General features: G+C 46.0%; 1 protein-coding gene across 4 annotated transcripts in view; it reads left to right on the top strand.

Moving 5' to 3' along the window:
* LRRC20 (leucine rich repeat containing 20) overlaps positions 1–22,442 on the top strand; it is a 74,685-nt gene that overhangs the window by 25,494 nt on the left and 26,749 nt on the right. For all 4 annotated transcript variants that reach the window (XM_043926385.1, XM_043926381.1, XM_043926383.1 and 1 more), the window contains exon 3: positions 15,178–15,327. In XM_043926385.1, coding sequence (XP_043782320.1) covers positions 15,178–15,327 — 150 coding nt within the window. The remainder of the gene's footprint in view (positions 1–15,177; positions 15,328–22,442) is intronic.

Raw genomic sequence — 22,442 nt, 5'->3', positions numbered from 1 at the left:
CTGGAGTTTGATCTTCTGGAAGGAGTACTGACTCTTGCTAGTAGGCCCATGTCTAAGTTTTCATTTTCATGTTTCAGAAAAATCTGTTTTCTTTATCAGTTCAGTTCAGTTGCTCAGTCATGTCCAACTCTTTGCAACTCCTTGGACTGCAGCATGCCAGCCTCCCTGACCATCACCAACTCCCGAAACCTACTCAAACTCGTGTCCATTGAGTCGGTGATACCATCCAACCATCTCATCCTCTGTCGTCCCCTTCTCCTCCTGCCCTCAATCTTTCCCAGCATCAGGGTCTTTTCAAATGAGTCAGCTCTTTGCATCAGGTGGCCAAAGTATTGGAGTTTCAGCTTCAACATCAGTCCTTCCAATGAATATTTAGAACTGATCTCCTTTAGGATGGACTGGTTGGGTCTCCTTGCAGTCCAAGGGACTCTCAAGAGTCTTTTCCAACACCACAGTTCAAAAGCATGAATTCTTGGGCGCTCAGCTTTCTTTATAGTCCAACTCTCACATCCATACGTGACTACTGGAAAAACCATAGCCTTGACTAGATGGACCTTTGTTGGCAAAGTAACGTCTCTACTTTTTCATATGGTTTTCTCTATACCAGCCTCCTGAATGAGAGTCTCCTCCCACCGAGGGCCTCTGGTTTGAGTTCCTCACACCATCCCCTGTGCTGTTCCACTAAACTGCGCTCTGTCAGGGCAGACTGCCCGGGTCACATTGCAGCTCTTCTGTTCAGCCCCTGTTTCTACAATGATGCCTGGACGAGGAAATGACAACCCACTCCAGTATTCTTGCCTGGAGAATCCCATGGGCAGAGCACCCTGGCAGGTTACAGTCCACGGGGTTACAAAGAGTTGGACACCACTGGGCGACTAACACACAGTCTACAATGATGAATTGAGAATGGACTTAATACTACCTTCTTCATGGGGTTGTTGTGAAGATTAAAGTGGGCAAAGTGTGTCAGCTATTTAAAGTCTCAAGCAGAGGGAGGTGGGAGGAGGGTTCAGGATGGGGAACACATGTAAATCCATGGCTGATTCATGTCAATGTATGGCAAAAACCACTACAATATTGTAAAGTAATTAGCCTCCAACTAATAAAAATAATTGGGGGGAAAATTAAGTCTTAAGCATATAGGTGTGCCACATAAGGGTAAGCTATTATTGTATTACCTTTGGGTGTTTTTTTTTTTTTTTTTTTTTGGCCATACCACGAGGCATGTGGAATCTTAGTTCCCTGACCAGGGTTTGTACCCATGCCTCCTGCAACGGAAGTGCAGAGTCTTAACCGCTGGACCACCAGGGAAGTCCCCATGTTACCTTTTTTAGGACTATCTTCTGACCGTGGTAGGAGAGAGGGTGGTGTGGTGTACTCTGATGTGATGTAATGTTGTGGAAAGACCGTGGGCTTTTGGAGTTGGGTTTCTTGGTTCAAATCCCAGCTCTCTACTCATGGGCCTGGGTGACTTGAACCTCAGATCCCCCTATTATAGTACATGTTCCAGCATGTTCTAAGGCACAGACAATTCTGGAACACTTAGCTGCAGCTTGCAGCCTCTCCTCTTTGACAGGAGCACTGGCCAAAGGTCTTTGTTCAGAAGACTCATAGAGTCACAGAATGTCCAGTCTGGTTGAGACTCCCCAGATCCCATGGTCTAAATCCTCATTTACAGAAGAGAAAACAAGGCCCCTGGAGAACTCTTTTCCCTGAGACCCCACAGCTAATAGCAGGGGGGCTGGGACAAGAATGCGGGCCTCCTGAGCCCAGCCCAGCTGCTTCTACACCAGAGGTCACCTGTGCCCCTGTCAGAGTCAGAAACATGAACAAGCAAGAGAGAAGGATGAAGAGACAGTGGCTCTGTCTTGAAATCCCCCAATCTGATGAGAAGCAGGAGGCCCCCAGGGCAAAATAACGTTCCCCATGTGAGCAAACTTGAAGCCCCCACGCAGGCACAGACCAGGCAACACTTAGTGAGTGTGAGTTGCTTTCATTGTCACCTTCATCACCATCCATGAGGGCCAGGAAACAACAGCTGCGGGAAGCCCAGTCTCTCTAAGCCAGGGTGATTCTCACACTCAAGTTGGAGAGCTTGTTAAAACACAGATGGGGCTTCCCTGTGTGGCTCAGTGGTAAAGAATCCGCCTACCAACGCAGGAGACATAGGTTTGATCCCATATCTGGGGAGATCCCACATGCCGCCAAGCAGCTAAGCTCGTGCCCCACACCTGTTGAACCCATGCTCTAGAGCCTGGGAACCACAACTGCGGAGCCTGCGCACCACAGTTGCTGAAGCCTGTGTGCCCTCAAGCCTGTGCTCTGCCACAAGAGAAGCCGCCTCGATGGGGAGCTGGCTGCTGCAAGGGGAGAGTAGCCCCCGCTTGCCGCAACTATAGTAAAGACCCAGCACAACCAAAAATAAATAAAAGTGAAAAACCACCAGCAGGTGATCAGTGATAACAATAATAATAGTAAATAAACATCTTAAAACACACACACAGGTGGCTGGGCCCTGCCCCGAGAGCTTCTGATTCTGTAGGTCTGGAATGGGCACTGAGAATGTGTATTCACAATGGATTCTGGGGAGATGCTGTGGTGCAGGGGCCCCGCTTTCAGAACCACTGCATTGGACTAGTCCTTGCTACTGAGAGTGGTCCTAGGACCTGCCTGGTAGAAATACAGGGTCTCAGGTCCCGACACAGACTTCACCATCAGAAGCCTTATCCTAATAGGAACCCTGGGTAATCTGTTAGTACAGTAAAGTTAGAGAGGTAATGGTGTAGTGCAGAGTTCTCTACCCTGGCTGTGTGTTAGGATCACCAGGGGAGCTTGAGAACCCCTGATCCTCAAGCCCCAGCTCACACTGTTTAAGTTGAAATCTCTGCGAATGAGACTAAGGGATCGAGAGTCTCTAAAGCTCCCCAGGTGACTGGCTCGGTGTGTCACCAAGTCTGACAACCACCAGCTAGATTTCACAGTGGCAGCCGTGAGGGGTCTCAGAGTTGATCAGCTCCAACCTCGGCATTTACCTGAGACACAGAAGACCCAAAGGGCCTTGCCTGAGGTCCCAGAGCCAACTTACTGACACATCCAGGCACTGGATAATTCTTTCACCAGCTCTTTCAACTCTAAGCCTCCTTACAGCTCCATGGTAACTGTAATATACCAGTGTCCATAGCAATCCACTGTAAATCTTGTAAGATCTGTCTGCTCATTGGAACTCAGAATCTCTTGTTTTCTTTCAGAGCAGCTGACCATCCTAAGTGACACATCCTAGGGAGGCTGTGTACATAGCGATGCACCAGCTCAGGGCCAGCTGTGCCACTTACTAACCAAGGCCACAGGCGTGTGTCTCAGATTCTTCTTCTGAAAACAGAGATGGTGATAACAGTTCCCATCTCATGGAGCTGTTGTGAGGGTTGAGTTAATATGGGACATGGGGCCGGGGAAGGGGAGAGTGGGACGATTGGGAGATTGGGACTGACATGTACACCCTACCACGTGTAAAGTAGCTAGTGGGGAGCTGCTCTATAGCACAGGGTGCTCGTCATCAGTGCTCTGGGATGACCTAGATGGATGGGATGGGGCTGGGGAGGGAGGTCCAAGAGGCAGGGGATACATGTATACATATAGCTGATTCAAATCAGCTACTGTACCGCAGAGACTGACAACTTTATAAAGCAATTATACTCCAATAAAAATAATAATAAAAAGTTAAATGAGATGAAATACTGAAAAAAAATGAGTAGATAGAAACAACAACCCTCTCCCCCAAATAGTTAATATAATACCACTTAACCATAAAAGAGGATGAAATTTTGCCATTTAGGACATGGATGGTCTTGGAGAGTATTATGCTTTGTGAAATAAGTCAGAGAAACACATGCTTTTGTATGATATTGCTTATATGTGGAATCTGAAAAAATCAAGAAAATAAACTAATGAATGTATGGGCTTCCCGGATAGCTCAGTTGGTAGAGAATCCGCCTGCAATTCAGGAGACCCCAGTTCAATTCCTAGATTGGGAAGATCCGCTGGAGAAAGGATAGGCTACCCACTCCAGTATTCTTGGGCTTCCCTTGTAGATCAGAGGGTAAAGAATCCACCTGCAATGCGGGAGACCTGGGTTTGATCCCTGGGTTGGGAAGATCCCCTGGAGAAGGGAAAGGCTACCCACTCCAGTATTCTGGCCTGGAGAATTCCATGGACTGTGTAGTCCTGGGTCGCAGAGTCAGATATGACTGAGCGACTTTCACTTTCTTTTTTTCAATGAATATAACACCACCAAATAAACCAGACTCACAGATACAGAGAACAAACTAGTGGTTACCAGTGGAGAATGGGAAGCTGGGAAGGAAAAGATAGGGGTAGTGAATTAAGAGGTACAAACTACTATGGATGAAATAAATAAGCTACAAGGATATATTGTATAGCACAGGGAATATAGCCAGTACTTTATAAATACAGATAGAATATAACCTTTAAATATTGTGAATCACTATGTTATACACTTGAAACATAAAATATTGTACATCAACTAAAACTCAATAAAAAATAAAAAAATTTAAAGGTAGTATGACAATGCTAAGTGGCTTGCATGTAGAAAGCCCTTTATGAATGTTAATTATTGTTTAACTGGGTGACCTTGAATAAATCACGCAACCTTGAACAACCCAGTCTTTAACTTCTCTGTGACTCAGTTTCTTCCTCTGTTGAATGGGGGTAAGTATAGAACTGACCTTACAGAGTACCTGTGAGGAGTAGATGAGATTGTAGGTCGGGGGCCCTGGGAAGTTTTGGACGTGCACCTGGTGTCAGTGAGTGGTGGCTATGGTCATGTATTACAGACGGGAAGCCTGCACAGGTGTCAGTTCTGGCTTTGGCAGGGTCTGAGCTGGGCCAGTCCCGACTCTGAAGGGAGCATTGAAAACCGTGGGACTGAGGTTTCTAGCTGCTTTGCCTGGAAAAAAACTTATCGTGTCCTTCATCCTCATGTATCTAAAGCATTGTCACTTGGGGGCAGATAGCTATATGTAATCCAAGAAGGCAGAAGGACCGCTGGGTAGTGGCAGGGTAACAGTTACCATATGGTTCATGAAAGAAGTCTCTAACAGTTAAAACCATTCTGTGAAAGGGAGGTGAGTGCCCCATCATCAGAGGCATTCAAGAAGAACTCTGTGCCCTCTTGTGGAGACAGTAAGAGAATTTCAGGTCTGAGGTGGGAGGCTGTGTTACTCAGTATTCCCCAAGTTTGCTTATTGGTAACTGTCACCTAGGAATACTTGTTAAAAAACAAATTCCTTGCTGCCATTCTAGACCCCCTGAGACAGAATCTCAAGGGTAGGTTCCTAGGACCCACCTCTCCAAGTGGGAAGTTTGGAAAACATGGGTTAAATGACTTTCAACCTTCTAATCCTGGAAAAAAGATTCTATGAAAAAAAAGACTTTGTGAAAAGAGGTATTTTGTGAAAAGAGATACCCTGGGTGGGACTGGTCACACTGGTGGCAGTTTTCCTTCCACAGCCTGGGGAGTCTTGTTTGTTGATTGGGCTGAGGAGCCCATGCACCTGCCGGCCTGAGTCCCTGACACTTCCTTCTCAGGCCCTGTGGCTTGGTTACCCTCTCTGCTCCCGCCACAGAGTTCTGTCACCAGGCCCACCTCTCAGCAGGGACTGAGCTGGGTCAGTTCTGAGTTTCTAAAGAACAATACAAGCTTGACTCAGCCCTCCTGATTTCCCACACAGTGTTCTGTGTACTGCTGGGATTTTGCTTGTTTTGCCCACCGGTTACTTTTCACCAGGCATTCATTAGAATTTACAGGATAACCTTTAATGAAGGACCCACGCATTTTGAATTAAAAAGGTTCTTTATTAACACAAAACGCTATCCTAATTAGAGATTTGGAGACATGCAGTTTGACTTTCTTGCAATGATAGTTATAATTATGAGGATAATTATGCTTTGTGTTTATTACAGTGCCTCCTGCCTGAAGGTCTCTGCTCTCTGCTATAGTTTAGGAGTCAGGGACAAGGGCACTAAGGAAAGGCACGCTTGAATCCAGCTGCCATTCAGATGTTGATGGAGGACCCCATTGTTGGTATTCCCAAGCCCCTGATGGTGTCTGTGGGATTGTATGCACCACTAAGGAGCCTGAAATGTTTTCGAGACTGGAATCTTCCAACCTCCTGAGCTCTAGGAAGTTACAGGAGGAGGTGGGGCTCAAAGGTTGAGCTCCAGAGAAATGAAGGTCTTTGCTCATGCCATGGCTCACGCTAAGTTGCCTTCCCCCCTCCTCTCTAATTCTAGTAATCTCTCATCCGTCAGCATGTAGCTGACTTTAGGGTGACCAGTTGTCATCTGGGATTAAGGAGGGGTCCACCAGGCTGTCAGGCTTTCAGTACTAAAATTGGGAACATCTTGGGCAAACTAAGACAAGTTGGTCACCTTACAGGAATCTTTGCATTCTAGTTCTTTGTACTCCACATCATCTCCCTGAAATGACCTTGGACAATTCACCTATCACCACAGACCTCATTTTCCACCTGTGAGGGTGACTTAGGGTTATGGGAATGTAGCAAGTTAATACATAAAAGGGGCTACTACTGTGCCTGGCATATAGTTAGTACAAGTAGCTCCACTTGTTTTCTTTTGATTGAATGAGACCTTTGAGATCGCCTGGCCTCCATCTGGTTTAGGAGTCCTCTCGGTGGTAACCCTACCTGATCTCCCCATGATGTTGCACTCACTTCCTCACCTGGAGCCTTTTCCTTATGACTGCTAAACTAGCCTCCATCCTGTCAGCTCTGAGCACTCATAGAGAATGGAACTCTTGGTGACCTCCTGTGCCACCTAGAGGACGACTCGCCTGTCTCCAGCCTGGGTTTTCTTTTCCCTGGTCCTCCTCCTTTAGTGCGACTTGGCCCTAGCTATATCCTGGCTGTATTTTCTGGATGTCATGCTATGTGCCCCTGTGAATGTTGAATTTGACTCAACCCAGGGGCCTGTCTCTACCTCACACAGGCATAATAGGTATAAAGGGTGCCTGGAGGTATAAAGACCTGGAGAAGAAGTTCCTAAGGACAGAAGGCTCATGAAGAAGGCTGCGAGGCCTCTATCCCTGGATTGTGGGTGCTAAACTGGAAAGGCCTACAGGAGTTTGTAGCCAAGGCCCTGGTTTCCCCCTGAGCTGCTCAGCAGGGACTCCCCTTTCTCTGGCCTAGATGCAGACACCTGGGCACACTCTTGACTCAGCAGCGCAGAATAGCAAAATGGTTAGGACCCCTGGTTGCCTGATCAAGCTGCATCGAAATCTTACACTACTTTTAGCTGAATGACCTTGGGCAAGTCACTTGTAGTTTCCTCATGTGCACAGAGAGGATAGGTCTGCCAGCCTAGCTTATGTGAAATAGTGAGTGCTGCTATTTATGGTTAATATCTCCACCCCCAGGGAATGGACATGAGGTGTTTTGCACCTTCTGTACAGATGGCAAGGTGACCGGGCAAGGCTGCGACATGCTCACACATGTCTGGGTACCTGGATCTCCATAGTCTTGTCCCAGTGACCATGGAGGGCTGTGCCCGAGATCACAGGCCTCTCCTCCCCACAGGGGAGGGGACTTCACAGGCCGTGTTAGTGGCTGGTGACATGGCCTGGAGGGGGTGTTTGCATCACATCCCAGCAGGGCTCTTTGCAGGTATCCTTGGGGGCCTTTACCATCAAAGGCAACTAGACTGTTGTGAGCAGGAGCATCGTGGTGCACCCTCCTACCTGTGCACCAAAGGATGGAGGGAAACAGACAGAGTCCCCAAGAAGAAAATAATCATAGGGAAGCCACAGGGCACACAGAATGGTGCCTGGCACACAGTCGGGCCTGGATAGCTATTTGCAGAGGATAAATGAAAGCAGCAGGTGTGGCTGCATCCGGGCCCTCAGCACCCCTCAGGTGCCGGGCCATGTGCTTCTGTGACTATTCGTGGGCAAGAGAAGCTGTGGAGGCCACGTGTTGCTTGCACTGGGAGTGGGAGAGTGGGGTGGTGTGCGGTGGGACGGCATGTGGACAGCCCAGGTGGGAGGAACGAGGCTGTGGGTTGGGTGTTTCATCTTCTTGAGAAGACAGCTGCTTTGAGCATTCTTGGGAATAAGTTGAGTGGCTTTGTGGCTTTTCTGCCTTCATCGAGAACACATTCTGTCCCCACTTAGGAGAGCAGGGTGCTGTGTATGTTTCTTTGAGTAGTACTTGAGTCCTGAAAGCTCTATCTCATAACTTCTACTTCAGTCCAGGACAGAGAGCTACTATCTTTTTTTCATGAGTCTGCCTTCTCTGTTTTTCGTATTAAAGAGCTGGCTGACTTCAGTTTATCCTTGAATACGCCAGGTTATTTTTTCCAAAAAAAGTTATTTTTTATGATGCATTTGTTTTTCAATTTTAAAGGTAGAGTATCACTGTATATGCTGAAAATATTTTTATGCAAATAAATAGTGGTACTTATTTTATACAAAATAAAAAGCAGGGCTATAAATAGTAATAAATTGCTCTAATCCTTTATAATAACTGTTTAACATTCTGCTTATATTTTTCAGTCTTCTTTCCCAGGCATGTATACTTTCATACATAATTGAAATTATTGTGTGCATATAATTTTTATATTCTGTTTTTTAAAAAAACACCTAAATGCTGTAACTTGAACTATTAAACAAGAAAAACAATGAACAGATGTAGGTTGATAATATTATTTAGGGAGCTCTACTAACACCTGGAGAGGGTGTGAGGCATGTGGAATGCCAGAACTCCAAGTAGGAAAACAGCCAGAGACCCAAGCAAGATATTCCATCAAGGAAATAAAAATGGTTAATTAATCATAAAAGATAACCAGTCTCATTATGACAGCAAAGGATATAATTTTCACTGATCATATTAGCAAAGATTTTTTGATGGTCCTCTTATTTGTTGGCCAATGAGTGAGGTTGCTCAGTTGTGTCTGACTCTTTGCGACCCCACAGACTGTATGTAGCCCACCAGGCTCCTCTATCTATGGGATTTTCCAGGCAAGAGTACTGGAGTGGGTTGCCATTGGCCAGGATATATGTAAATTGATGTAAATATTCTGGAAAGCAGTTTGACAGCATATATCAGGGGCTATATATTTGTTTATTAATTATATTTTCTCCCTGGCGAATTATCTATCATCTGGTGGATTAATTTTTTTAATTGAGTTATATTGAGTTTTTAAAATAATCAAGATAACAACTTATTCGGTTTATAGATCCATTCTCACAATCTGTTGCTTGCTTTATCTTCTTTTAAGCATCCAGGTTTGTTATCCTTTGTAGTTCTTTATGGCTCCTACGTTGAAAGAGTCATCCTCAATTAAGGGGCTGTATAAATGTTAAAGTCTGTTTACTTCTGATATTTTGATTTGATTTCAAAAAATATTTAAAATGTAAAAAAAAAAGAGTTTTATTTTCTTAGGTTAAGAGTCTTTCTCCTATTTTCCCACAATTGTTCATTGGCTATTCTGACATCAGTTATCAACCCTTTTCTTCCCTAATTTATGTGAGGCCTCATTTAGCACTTATTAGATTATGACAGAGATCAAATTGCCAACATCTATTGGATCATCGAAAAAGCAAGAGAGTTCCAGGAAAACTATTTCTGCTTTATTGACTATGCCAAAGGCTTTGACTGTGTGGATCACAATAAACTGTGGAAAATTCTGAAAGAGATGGGAATACAGGACCACCTGACCTGCCTCTTGAGAAATCTGTATGCAGGTCAGGAAGCAACAGTTAGAACTGGACATGGAACAACAGACTGACTCCAAACTGGGAAAGGAGTACATCAAGACTGTATGTTGTCACCCTGCTTATTTAACTTCTATGCAGAGTACCTCATGAGAAACGCTGGGCTGGAGGAAGCCCAAGCTGGAATCAAGATTGCTGGGAGAAATATCAATAACCTCAGATATGCAGATGACACCACCCTTATGGCAGAAAGTGAAGAAGAACTAAAGAGCCTCTTGATGAAAGTGAAAGAGGAGAGTGGAAAAGTTGGCTTAAAGCTCAACATTCAGAAAACTAAGATCATGGCATCTGGTCCCATCACTTCATGGCAAATAGATGGGGAAACAGTGGCTGACTTTATTTTTCTGGGCTCCAAAATCACTACAGATGGTAATTGCAGCCATGAAATTAAAAGACGCTTTTTCCTTGGAAGGAGAGTTATGATCAACCTAGACAGCATATTAAAAAGCAGAGACATTACTTTGCCAACAAAGGTTCATCTAGTCAAGGCTACAGTTTTTCCAGTAGTCAAGTATGGATGTGAAAGTTGGACTATAAAGAAATCTGAGTGCCAGAATGATGCTTTTGAACTGTGGAGTTGGAGAAGACTCTTGAGAGTCCCTGGGACTGCAAGGAGATCCAACCAGTCCATCCTAAAGAAAATCAGTCCTGCGTGTTCATTGGAAGGACTGATGAAGCTGAAACTCCAATACTTTGGCCACCTGATGCGAAGAGCTGACTCATTTGAAAAGACCCTGATGCTGGGTAAGATTGAGGGCCAGAGGAGAAGGGGACAACAGAGAATGAAATGGTTGGATGGCATCACCGACTCGATGGGACATGAATTTGGGTAAACTCCGGGAGTTGGTGATGGACAGGGAGGCCTGGCGTGCTGTGATCCATGGGGTCACAAAGAGTCGGACATGACTGAACGACTGAACTGAACTGAACTGAATTTAGGGGCTGTATTTTCTGGACTGTAGGTTTTCTTTATATGATCTCTTTTCCTATTACCCTCTGTTTTAATCCCTGCAACCTTATAAAACTGTTTATCTCCCTACTTTCTTCTCTTTTAGAGAGTCTTGCTTGCTTATTCCCTAGTTGAAATTTAAAACCATTTCATCAAGTTAAAAAAAAAAAACTTTTTGGGATTTGGGTCAGAACTGCATTAAACAATCTATAATTTAACTTCTTAAAAAAAATCACCATTATTACAGTATTTTGACTTGTTGTCAATGAATGTTATATATCTTCAGTGTACAAACCCATTTTTAAAAATATATTTGTGAACTTTCCCACTTTTTTTAATATTGGTCAGATGCATTTTCCATTATGATTAGCTCTATGTTTTGTTTTATTTAAAATTTTTATTTTTATGTATTTTTGAGCTCTATATTTTATATTATATTGCTGTTTGAAATAGGATCCTTGAAACTATATTTATTGTAGGCATATAGGGATATTATTGAACTTTGCATGTTTAGTTTGATTAACCACTTTGCTGAGATCTTTTTAATTTGTGTACCTTGTCAGACGACTGCTTTGTTGAGGTTATGCAGTCATTTCATATATACATAATCATCATTTTATCTGTTTCTGATGTTTATGCTTTCTATTTCTTTGGCCAGAATGTCTATGACCATATTTAGGGATACTGATGATGGAAGACATCCTTATTTTGCTCTTGGTTTTAAAGGGAAAGCTTCTGATACTTTCCTTGATGTTGTTCCTAGCAGGTCTGAGATCTATTGATTTTATCCACAGGGGCTCTTATGATTTATAACCACAACAAGAAACCTTTCTGGACCTTTGAGCATCTGGCACAAAGCAATAGGGGGCTCATTGTTTGGAAGGTTTGCTTTTTCTAGAATCCTCAACTTGCCCCAAATTTCAAGCCTGCAGGGCTGATCCAGTCCTCAATCTCTTTTTACTGGAAGTCTGACCTCTGGGCATTCATCCCTCCCCGTAAGACTTTGCACTCTCTTCTGCAAACCCCATCTTGCTGATCTAAGAGCAGGTTCCTGACATTGGACAGCAGCTGGGCTGGAGTCACCTAGCTTAGCCCTGGACCAGAGGAAACAGTAAAGACACTTTTTTTTTGACTGAGCCTCGAGGTTTGCGGGATCTCAGTTCCTTGACCAGGAGTTGAACCTGGGCCCCCTGCAGTGAAAGTGCAGACTCTCAACCACTGGACCGCCAGGGGAGTCTCTGAAGACACTTCTTAATGGGATGCCCTACCTCTCTGGTTCCTCAGTCTTTTGGATTTTTGCCCTTACCCCCATCTGTCCCCTTTCTTTCCTCAGACCAGCTCAGTGAGGTCACCAGTAACTCTGTCCTGCCGCTGAGCCTGGTCCACCTCTGCTGGTAACATTCTCTGGGGGTCTTCCTACTCCACTGGGAAAGTAGATGCAAAAGGAGGTTAATACAGTAACGGGTGAAGAGGTCTTTTTCATACCATGTAAGACTCAGGGACTGGAGCTTAGGGTTGTCAGGGAAGGCTTCGTGGAGGAGGTGACATTTGAGCTGCTATTAGAGGCAGATAAGGATGAAGGGCTTTGGTTTTGATTATTTCTATAGACTTTGCATTCTTGCTGCTGTTCAGAATAGGGTCTGTTTCTTTCTTCTTTCCCCCTTCCCTCCCTCCCTTCCTTTCTTCCTATCTTCTCTTTAGCATACTTTAAAATATTTAAAATACAAATTAAAAAATTTTTTATTGGAGTATAGTTGATTTATAATATTGTCTTAGTTTCTGCTGTACTGCAAAGTGAGTCAGTTATGCATGAACATATATCCACTCTTTTTTGGATTCTTTCCCCATATACGCCCTTACAGAGTACTGAGTAGAATTCCCTGTGCTATGAAGTAGGTCCTTATTAATTATCTCTTTTACAAATAGTAGTGTGTATATGTTAATCCCAATCTCAATTTATCCCTCTTCGTGCCCCTCACCCCGTAACCGTAAGTTTTTTTCCTACATCTGTGACTCTATTTCTGTTTTGAAAATAAGTTTATTTGTACCATTTTTTTAGATTCCACATATAAGTGATATCATACTCTTATATAACTGAGAAAGATTTGTTCTCTGTCTGACTTTCTTCACAGAATAGGATCTTTAAAAGCTATATTTTATTGTTGGCATATAGGAATGTTATTGAACTTTGTGTATTAATTTTGGAACAAGCTTCAAAGGCTTAGAGGCCTGGGGAAGCCTGGCCTCTTGAGGGAAAAGACCACAGTTTGCTGAGAGATGGATCAGTGCCGTCTGAGGCAGTGAGTGCTCCTGGCAGGGGCAGTCACCAGCAATGCGGGCATCCAGAACGACTTCTAGGAGAGGTGGGATGGGACCTGGCCTTGCAGCATGGACAGGTGTGGGTAGGATGCGAAGGGGAGGGAAGCAACATTTGTAGTAGCCCCAATGTTTACCTGCTAGGCACTTGGTTAGTATATTGAGTACTTTATTAAAATATAATTTTATTTATTTTTGGCTGTGCTGGGTCTTCACTGCTTCAAAGGCTTTTCTCTAGTTGCGGTGAGTGGGGTCTACTCTCCAGGTGCAGTGCACAGGCCTCTCTGTGGCGCTTCTCTTGTTGCTGAGCGCAGGCTCTAAGGTGCACCAGCTCCAGTAGTTGTGGCATGTGGGCTCGGTAGTTACAGCTCCCGGGCTCTCGAGTACAGTCTCGAGTTGCAGTGCCCGGGCTTAGTTGCTCTGTGGCAGGTGGGATCTTCTCAGGTCAGGGATGGAACTTGTGTCTCTTGCTTTGGCAGATGAATTCTTTACCACTGAGCCACCAGGAAAGCCCCACTGAGTACTTTTTATTATATTTACTTTTCCTGACAGCTTACTAGGTAGACAATGATGCTCCCATTTTAAAGATGAGAAAACTGAGGCTCAGCAAAGATAAGTGACTTAGATGAGCTGGATAGATAATTTCTGAGCCTCCGTGCTTTCAGTGTCTCTCTGCTGCCATATATATGAACCAGCTTTATTGAGATATAATTCACATACCATATAGTCCATCCATTTAAGGTGTACAGTTCAGTGGTTTGAGTATGTTCAATGTGCAGCTATCACCACATTCAACTGTAGAACATTTGCATTACCCCTGCAAAGAAACCCCTCACCCCTCAGTACCCCCAGCCCTGGGTAACCAATAATCTACATCCTGTCTTTTCTTTTTTTCTTTTACATCCTGTCTTTACATTTGCCTATTCTGGACCTTTCATGTAAATGGCCTCATCTAGCATATTGTCCTGGTGATTGGCTTCTTTCACTTACCATAGTGTTTTTAAGGCCCGTCTAATCCTCCTGCCAACCAGGAGATGCGGGTTCAACCCCTGGATCAGGAATATCCCTGGAGAAGGAAATGGCAACCTTTCCCTTGCCTGGGAAATCCCATGGACAGAGGAGCCTGGTGAGCTACATTCCATGGGGTCACAGAGAGTCAGATATGACTTAGTGACTAAACAACAGCAGCATTTTATAGTATATATTGGTATTTTATTCCTTTCTGTTGCCAAACAAAATGAATATACCATATTTTATCTATTCATCTGTGGATGGACACATGAGCTGTTTCCATTTTTTGGCTATTATGAATAATGCAGCAGATGAGATGGTTAGATAGTATCATGACTCAATGGACATGAGTTTCAGCACACTGTTAGTGAAGGACGGGTGAGCCTAGTGTGATGCAGTCCCTGGGGTTGCAAAGAGTCAGACATGATTGAGCAACTGGACAATAACAACATGAGTAATGCTGCTGTGAACATGTGCACTGTTTTGTATGGACACGTGATTTCATCTTTCCCATATATACACCCAGGAGTGGAATTGCTGGGTCATGTGCTAACTAGGTTTAACCATTCAAAGAACTACCAGACTATTCTTCAGAGAGGCTTCCCTGCTGCCTCTTAGACAGACCTATTTTCAGAGTGACAGGACAGGGAAGAAGGTCAAACCACAAAGTCTGTGTGAATTACCTCTTTTTAAAGAAGTAGACTGTTATAAAGCACTCTGAAGACTGCGACTTCACTGTCGAGTCTGATGATCCCGGAGGGACTTGTGGGTCCTGCAGGGCCTCAGGCACACAGCCATGTGGCCTGGTCATCGGTGTGCTGGCAGAGCTCTGCCTTCTGCATTTTGGCTAGCAGGCCGTGCTATTAGAGATTGTGCTAGAATCACCCCCTAAGTTCAGGGAGCTAGATGGGGACAAGTGTGGTGAATGGTAATGAAGGCTCTTGGAGGAGTGAGGACAAGGTCTTGAGCCTGGCACAGGGAAGATGGGTGGGGAAAAGGGAGGCAGTAGGAGAGACAGGGTCAGGTTCTTTGGGGTTGGGGGCAAGTCCATGGTCAACTGTGGCTGCTAACTCTGGTCTTTGTCCTTTGATTGCAGACCTGGCCGAGTGCAAGCTGGTTTCCTTCCCCATCGGCATCTACAAGGTCCTGCGAAATGTCACCGACCAGATTCACCTCATCACACTGGCCAACAACGAGCTCAAGTCCCTCACCAGCAAGTTCATGACCACGTTCTGTCAGCTCCGAGGTAGGCCGGGAGGGCATTCTGGCTCTCACCCTGAAGGCTCCGACCCTCTCTGGGGACTGTCACCAGGGCTGGTGCCCTGGTCAGCTAGTCTCAGGAAAGAATTCCCAAGGAGGGCCTTTAAGGGTGTCCTCCCTGCAGCCTGGATATCTCCCCTACCTCTAGCTGGCTGTCAGTCAGATTGACTCATGGTTAAGGCCGTGGGTCCTGGAGTGATTGTTTTGTTTTGAATAGAACAGCAGGGTATCTGGGGTCTTGCAGCTCTGGAGTAGTCTTTTCTCGGTAGACTTGTTAGCAAGCCCCCTTCTGCACCCCACCAATCTAGCGCTGTTTTCAGCTCAGGAGTGACATGTCAGGGATGTTGTTTTCTCTGCTGTGCCAATGCAGAGCAAGTGGACTTGGGTGCTTGGCAGAGACGGGCAGGAGGCTGACAGGTGGGCGTTGTAGATGCATATGAAATTTCTCCTCCGGATGGAGGAGCAGGATGCAGTGGCCACTGCGTGGCCACTCCCCACTCCTTTATCCTTCTGCGAGTCCCTCATCCTTCCACAGGAGTTCACTGCTGCTCAGCCCAGTGACCTGTGGGGTGGAGCTGCAGCCTGGGTGCTTGGTGTGTGTTTATGAAATGGTGGGGTGGGAGGGAGAGTTGGGAAGGGCACAGGAGAGGTAATTCCTGCCTTCTGGAATTCTCTGTCTGATAAGGGCATGAAAGGGGTCTTAGAGTCTGTTTAGAGAAACCAGTATGTAAAATGCTGCTGATGGAATCTGAGGGACCTGAACAGCCTATTTCCTGCAGCTTCCCAGAGGAGATGTGGACTCTGGTGGAGCCCAGAAAGGAGAGGGAACTGTGAATTGGCAAACCTGGGCCAGGGATAGGAAGCTTCTTGGACAGTGGCTTGGGAGAAAGCTACAGGCGGGACCTAGACTGGGTGCAGACACAAGGGCCAGGAGGAGGGATTGATCTGTGTGGTCGTTTCTGACTGAAGCTCACAAAGCTCTTTGCATTTGTGCCTAAAATGTTAAAAGTGCTTATGATGGAGGATGAGTCAAGGAATCCCAGGGCAAGACATGTTTTCCCGGGGGCATCTGTGAATGGTTTTCACCAGGACCATTTTACCATCCTTCCTTTTCTTGTGCCTACTTCTTTACACAGGTGAGATGGGTCCTCCCAGCCAGTGGGGCCCTTGGACCAGCAGTTCTCAGCCTGAAATTAGAATTAGGCTGAAATTAGAATCAATTTGCCGCAGCTTTACCCCAAGACCCATTGAATCAGAATGTCTGGGTGTGGGTCTGGGTGTAGGCATCTGTTAAAATCTAAATCAATTGTTCTAAAGTGCTGGCAGCTAAAATTGAGACCATAGTTTAGGAGTTATAAATGCAAATGCCGAAGAGACTAGCATGAAGTTATGAGTGACTCAGATTGGTAATGATAAGGAGTGGTGGGGGCTGTGGCCAACTGGTACCTGCCCTGCTCAACTTCTGCCAGATGTGCCATGGAATTGTTCTTATTTTCCCATCTTCTATTTTTTGGCCACATCGTGCAGCATGTGGGAACTTAGCTCCCCAACTGGGGATCAAACCTGTGCCCCCTGCAGTGAAAGTGTGGAGTCTTAACCACTGAACCATCAGGAAAGTCCCTGGGATTATTTTATTCAATTGAAGCTAGAAAGGTGGATCTTTATGTGAAATTTATCCATTTTCACTTTAATGTGGAAGCCAATAAAACACATCTTGCAAGTTAGACTTAGCCTGTGGGCCACCAGTTGAGAGAATCTCCCATAAAATATTAGCGCTGTTTCTGCCATCTCATCTCACAGTGGAAAAGGAAGGTCAGGGAAAGAAGCGATGTGGCCAGGGTGTTCTAGCAGGACACTCATGTCACCCACTCCGCAGCCGGGATTGCCTTTCCAGACCACCTGCATTAGTTAGCTCAAGGGCCTCCTGGAGAGGACTTGACATTTGGCAGCACCTTGTGGAATGAGTGAGCAGGCCCCTTCCAGGGGACACAGGAGCAAGTGCCAGAGAAATACATTTAGGGTACCTATATTTATGCCTCAGTCGTGAAAATATACTTACCATGATACCCTTCCATCAGTCAGTCATGAAAATATACTTATCATGACAGCCTTCCATCGGAGGTCTGTAGAAGGATGCTGTTTGCCCTCCCTCCTGTGCCCTGGTACTCCTGCCTCCCCTATACTACCTTGGATTACAAAGAGAAGGCCCTGGTGTGCCCAGTGATTGGATTTCACAGAGGCAGCAATGGACCCAGGGAGGGTGACCAGGAATAGAGGGGCTGGAGTGGAGAGACTCACCTGGCTCCCACAGTGATGGCTCTGGGTCCCAACCTTTATTCTGGTTTCTCCTTCAGATAGAAAAACCTTTTCCTTTCAAGTGTGATGAGGAGGCTTGAATAGGCGTTGCTGAGCTCCTTACCGCCTGCTGGCATCCTCTTGTGGGTCCTTGACAGAGAAAGTTGGCTGCCTCAGTGTTGGGGAGAGAGTGGCCTGCTTACTCCCCGCCTGTGCCTGGCAAGTGGTCTCCTGTGGGTACCCTGGACACTTTCGTTTGCTGGAGTCATGGCCTGTTTGAAGTTGGATGGTCTTTTTTTCACTTTATTTTTTTATTTTTTAGCCACATCATGCAGCATGCAGGATCTTAGTTCCCCAATCAGGGATCCAACTTGTGCCCCGTCTTCTGCCCTCTGCAGTGGAAGTGCTAGGTCCTAACCACTGGGCCACCAGGGTCGTCTTTATTGGTTACATCCCCTTGACATCTTTCACCCAACTTATAGTAGGAAAAAGCAAGATCTGAGATGGACAATGGCACAGACTGTATCTGTCCCAAGGGCAAGTAGGCTCTGCCGAGAGCGGGTCCCTATGTCTGCCTGTGGCTCCTCTGGCCCGTCTCTTCCTCCCATGTTCCCATCTCTCCACTTCCTCCCAATGCAGGTCATTCAAGTGTTTTTATTGAGTGTATCCTGAGTCTGCCAGGCCAGAGGTGTCCAAGATACACCTGCAGAAATAGACAAAGACCATCCAAATGAGAACCAGCAGAGGCGTTTCATTCAGAGCTTGCTCTAGCCAAGGATTCAGCCACTGTCACTTGCATTTAGCAGGGAGTCAAAGGCAGACAGAGGAATGGGAAGGCTTTATAGTGGATGAAAGGGAGAAGGCCTCAGGTATGCCTGAAGGCAGGCTGGGAGCCCGGGGAACCTGGAGGCAGGCGGGCCAGCTGGCTGCAGGGCGTCCTATGTGATTGCTTAGGATGTACTTCTGGCTGTCTCCAGTTGGTCCTGTGTGGGATATTGGGATAAACATTAGGGAAACTCAGTTAGTAATCAAGTTCTGGCCATTTGAGGCCAACTGTTACAGAGGATGTTATTTGGCTTCCTGGATAGTTGATGGAGATGGTAGTCTGACTGCCTACAAGTCTGACTTAACAGAAGGCTAGCTTCCTAGGTGGTTGCTTTACTAACAGGATGATTTCCTGGACAGGATGCTGCAGGTTATGGGTTGCAGACCTGTTTTTATACTTGGTCTGGCCATTGTCTGTGTGTATATTCAGTCTCACAGCCTGCTTTTCAGCTCAATTCACTGGCTTCTCCTGAGCACCTGTTCTGGGCCTGGCAAGGGCATGAACAAGTGACTAATAACACTGGACCCAAATTCACTGGGCACTTAGCATCCCCAGCTCCACACTGAGGGTTTTACATGTGTCATCTCATTTCACTGTCATGGTGTTGCAGGAAGGGGGACCCCTTCCAGGGTCCGAAACTAGGCTCTTGTCTAACCCTCGGAAATGAATTGTCCAAGGAGACACATGTGCTGACAAAGCAAGAGATGTTATTGGGAAAGGGCCCCCCGGGTGGAGAGCAGGAGGGTAAGGGAACCCAGGAGAACAGCTCTGCCCCGTGGCTGGCAGTCTTATGGTGATGGGATTAGTTTCCGGGTTGTCTTTAGCCAATCATTCTGACTGAGAGTCCTTCCTGGTGGTGCACGCCTTGTTCAGCCAAGATGGACGCCAGAGAGAAGGATTCTGGGAGGTGGTCGGACAGGTGGTGTCTCATTTTGACCTTTCCTGAACTCTTCCAGTTGGTGGTGGCTTATTAGTTCCGTGTTCCTTACCAGGACCTCCTGTTGTAAAAACAACTCATGCATATGGTTACTATGGTGCCTGGCCAGGGTGGGCAGTTTCAGTCAGTGTGCTTCCCCTAACAATAGCAGCGACACTTGGGAAGGATAAGAAAACCAAGAGCTAGATCCGGTCCTTGAGGAGCTCACAGTCTCCCAAGGAGGCAGGTGTTTAAGCACAGAACCACATCATAATGTGAGGGGATGTTTACTCCAAGTTTGGAGCCTCTGGGAAGTCAGTACGCCTATTATCTTTGTTTTCCATGAGGAAACTGAGGCACAGAGAGCTTAAGGAACTTGCCCGAGGTCACACAGTGAGAGGATGGGGTCAGGACTGTGGGTCCAGATCCAGAGCTCCTTAATAAACTACTGACGGGAGTAAGTGTCTGCACAGTTTTGCAACTTGCCGCTTTTACTTGGCGATAGATTTTAGGAACTGGTTAATGTCGGTACAGTGAGACCCACATTGTCCTTTTCATGGGGGTGGGACGATTAACACTTCAGTTTAGTCTGTCCCAGATTCGTCAGTTAGAAGAGTTTTCTCCCCCTTCTTTCTGTCTACCCAAGAAGTAGATGTGGCTTTCAGAAACTTCACTCCTTTCCCCTCTGTCCCCCACAGGCAGCAACTGTCTCTGTGCAAAGCATCTTCAGTGCTGAGTATGGGCCATTTGAAGAACAATCATTGTCCCACCCAACCCGCTGACTCTGCCCTGCAGGAGGGCCCTTGCAGGCAGAACAGTAATTGCTCAGTGTTGCAGGGTCCCAGCAGCCAAGGTGCTGATTGATCCTCAGTGGGCGGGTATTTTTGGAGCTGGCACATTCCTTTACCACCAGACTGAGTAATTACTACAGGCTGGCCACATCTGTCCCTTAATGGAATCGGCAGGGTTTGTCTCTTGCCTGGGGTTAGTCTGAGGCCCCTGAATCAGCCCTGACAATTGTCCAAGATAAAGATGATGCAGAAATAATAAGAGGAGCTTGTGGGAAGGAGAGATCCATCTAGCTGACACCAGAAACCACAGTTCAGAAGAGATAGTAAATAAGTGAATGTCAGGCCTGTCTGCTCTCAGGCGGGGGACAGTCTGGGGAGTGGGATAGAGGACGTTCTCCCAGAGCCCCTGTCTGTCCTGAGAGCCCAGGTTGTTTGACTCTGAACCCTGGCACAAGACAGCAGGAAGAAATATGTGGAGCTCCTTGAATATAGCTCCCTGGGCCAAAAGGGTATTGAGACCCTGGGCATAATTGTGAAAGTCTGATTGATTTTCCTGGAAGCCATGTGTCCCAGCTGCAACCACCTTCTCTTCTTTTATCTTTTGATTCTCGCCTTTAATGTTAGCTTTTAATTTTTTTTCCCCACAAAAAGCTCAATAATCCAGTAATTAAGTCTTGTGGATCTCATATCCCTCTAACAGAAAACAGTTCCATTTATTGAGTGCTTTTACTTTTCAGAGATTATCCTTTTCATTTTCAAGTATGGGACCGAGCATGCAGTAGGTGCTTAATAAATATCTATGTTTTGCCACACATCCTGCTTTTCACAAGACTCACAACTCATTCTCACAGCCATGCTGTGAATGGGCAGGGAGGACCTTCTCATGGAGGCTGTTCAGGGAGAGGATGGGCCTAAGGACACGTGATGAGTTAGGTCAGTACTAGGTCCTCTTGGTTTTTATCCCATCATTCATTCACCACTAAATTAGCAGAGACTTGCTGAGGATCTACTCTGAGGACAGGTGCAGCAGGAATTAGGCACGCAAAACTGGAAAAAGAAGGTCCACTTTTCTTGGGGAAGCTGGCTGGGGTTTGCATCCTAGTTTGGGGGTTGGGAGAGGAGAGTCAGATTAGCTAGGGGAGAGGTTGGGGTTCTGTGTGACCTTGAACAAGTTATTTCATCTCTCTGTAAATTGGAGGTAACAGATTATAGTACAATGAAAATGATGATTGTGTGTAAACCCCAGAAAACAAGTGCCTGGAGCAGAGTGCTACTCCTTAGATGTTAGCCATCGTGATTCCTTTTTGTTTCAAGCCCCATATCCTGAGACGTTGGGTATCTGGCATAAGAGCTCTTGCCTGGAACCCCCTCCCCCATCCAATCCCAGCACTTCAATGCTTTGTTAACCCAGCCGGAGCCTGACTCACTGGCTTGGGTTCACATTGCCTTTCTAGTGCAGATCTGGGCCCCCTTTGAAGATCAGTAATGGAAAACTTTCCCTTCCTTCCCAGTTTCAGCACAGCCCCTCTGATTACCCTAATGCAACCAAGGAGCTGAACGCCAAGGGTGCAAACCCTGCTTTCCAGCCACAATTCTCTCTGCGCCTTTTGCTTTTCAATGATGCTTCTGAGCTGGTGGGGAGGCTGCCTTTCAGGCAGCCTCAGCTCCTCCTTGCAGCTGAGCATTGCCTTAGAGCTTGGAGCTGAAAAAAAGGCTGGACTTCAGAGAGCAACCTTCCCTGGGGAACAAGAAGCTGGGCAGGGGTGTGATTTTGTAGCCCCAAGTCTCAATCTTGACGGCAGTGATCTCTAGAGGAGTTTACACCAAGCGATGATTTGGAAAGCTGCCTTGGCTTTATTGAGTAAAAAAGCAGGAATCAAAAGAGTACATAGTCTATGATTCCATTTTTAAAAAATGTTTATTTGGGTGCACCGGGTCTTAGTTGAGGCATATGGGATCTTTAGCTGTGGCATGGGAACTCTTAGTTACGGTATGTGGGATCTAGTTCCCTGACCAAGGATTGAACCTGGGCCACCTGCATTAGGAGCATGGAGTCTTAGCCACTGGACCACCAGCGAAGTCCTCCTCCATTTGTTTTTAAAAAATAGTATCCATCCATCCATCTATCTATTAGTATGTATGTAGAAAAATACAGACTAGAGACAACCAGACAACTGTGGTTCTAGGGTTGGAAACAGGATTTTCATTTTCCATGTTCCATATTTTGTGATGTCTCTATTTTTACAATGAGCACTCATTGCTTTTTATCAGTA

This window comes from Cervus elaphus, chromosome 15 (genome assembly GCF_910594005.1).
Source record: "Cervus elaphus chromosome 15, mCerEla1.1, whole genome shotgun sequence".
Classification (NCBI taxonomy): Eukaryota; Metazoa; Chordata; class Mammalia; order Artiodactyla; family Cervidae; genus Cervus; species Cervus elaphus.
The sequence above is the reverse complement of the archived record's forward strand: the minus strand, read 5'-3'. Positions and strand labels throughout refer to the sequence as shown.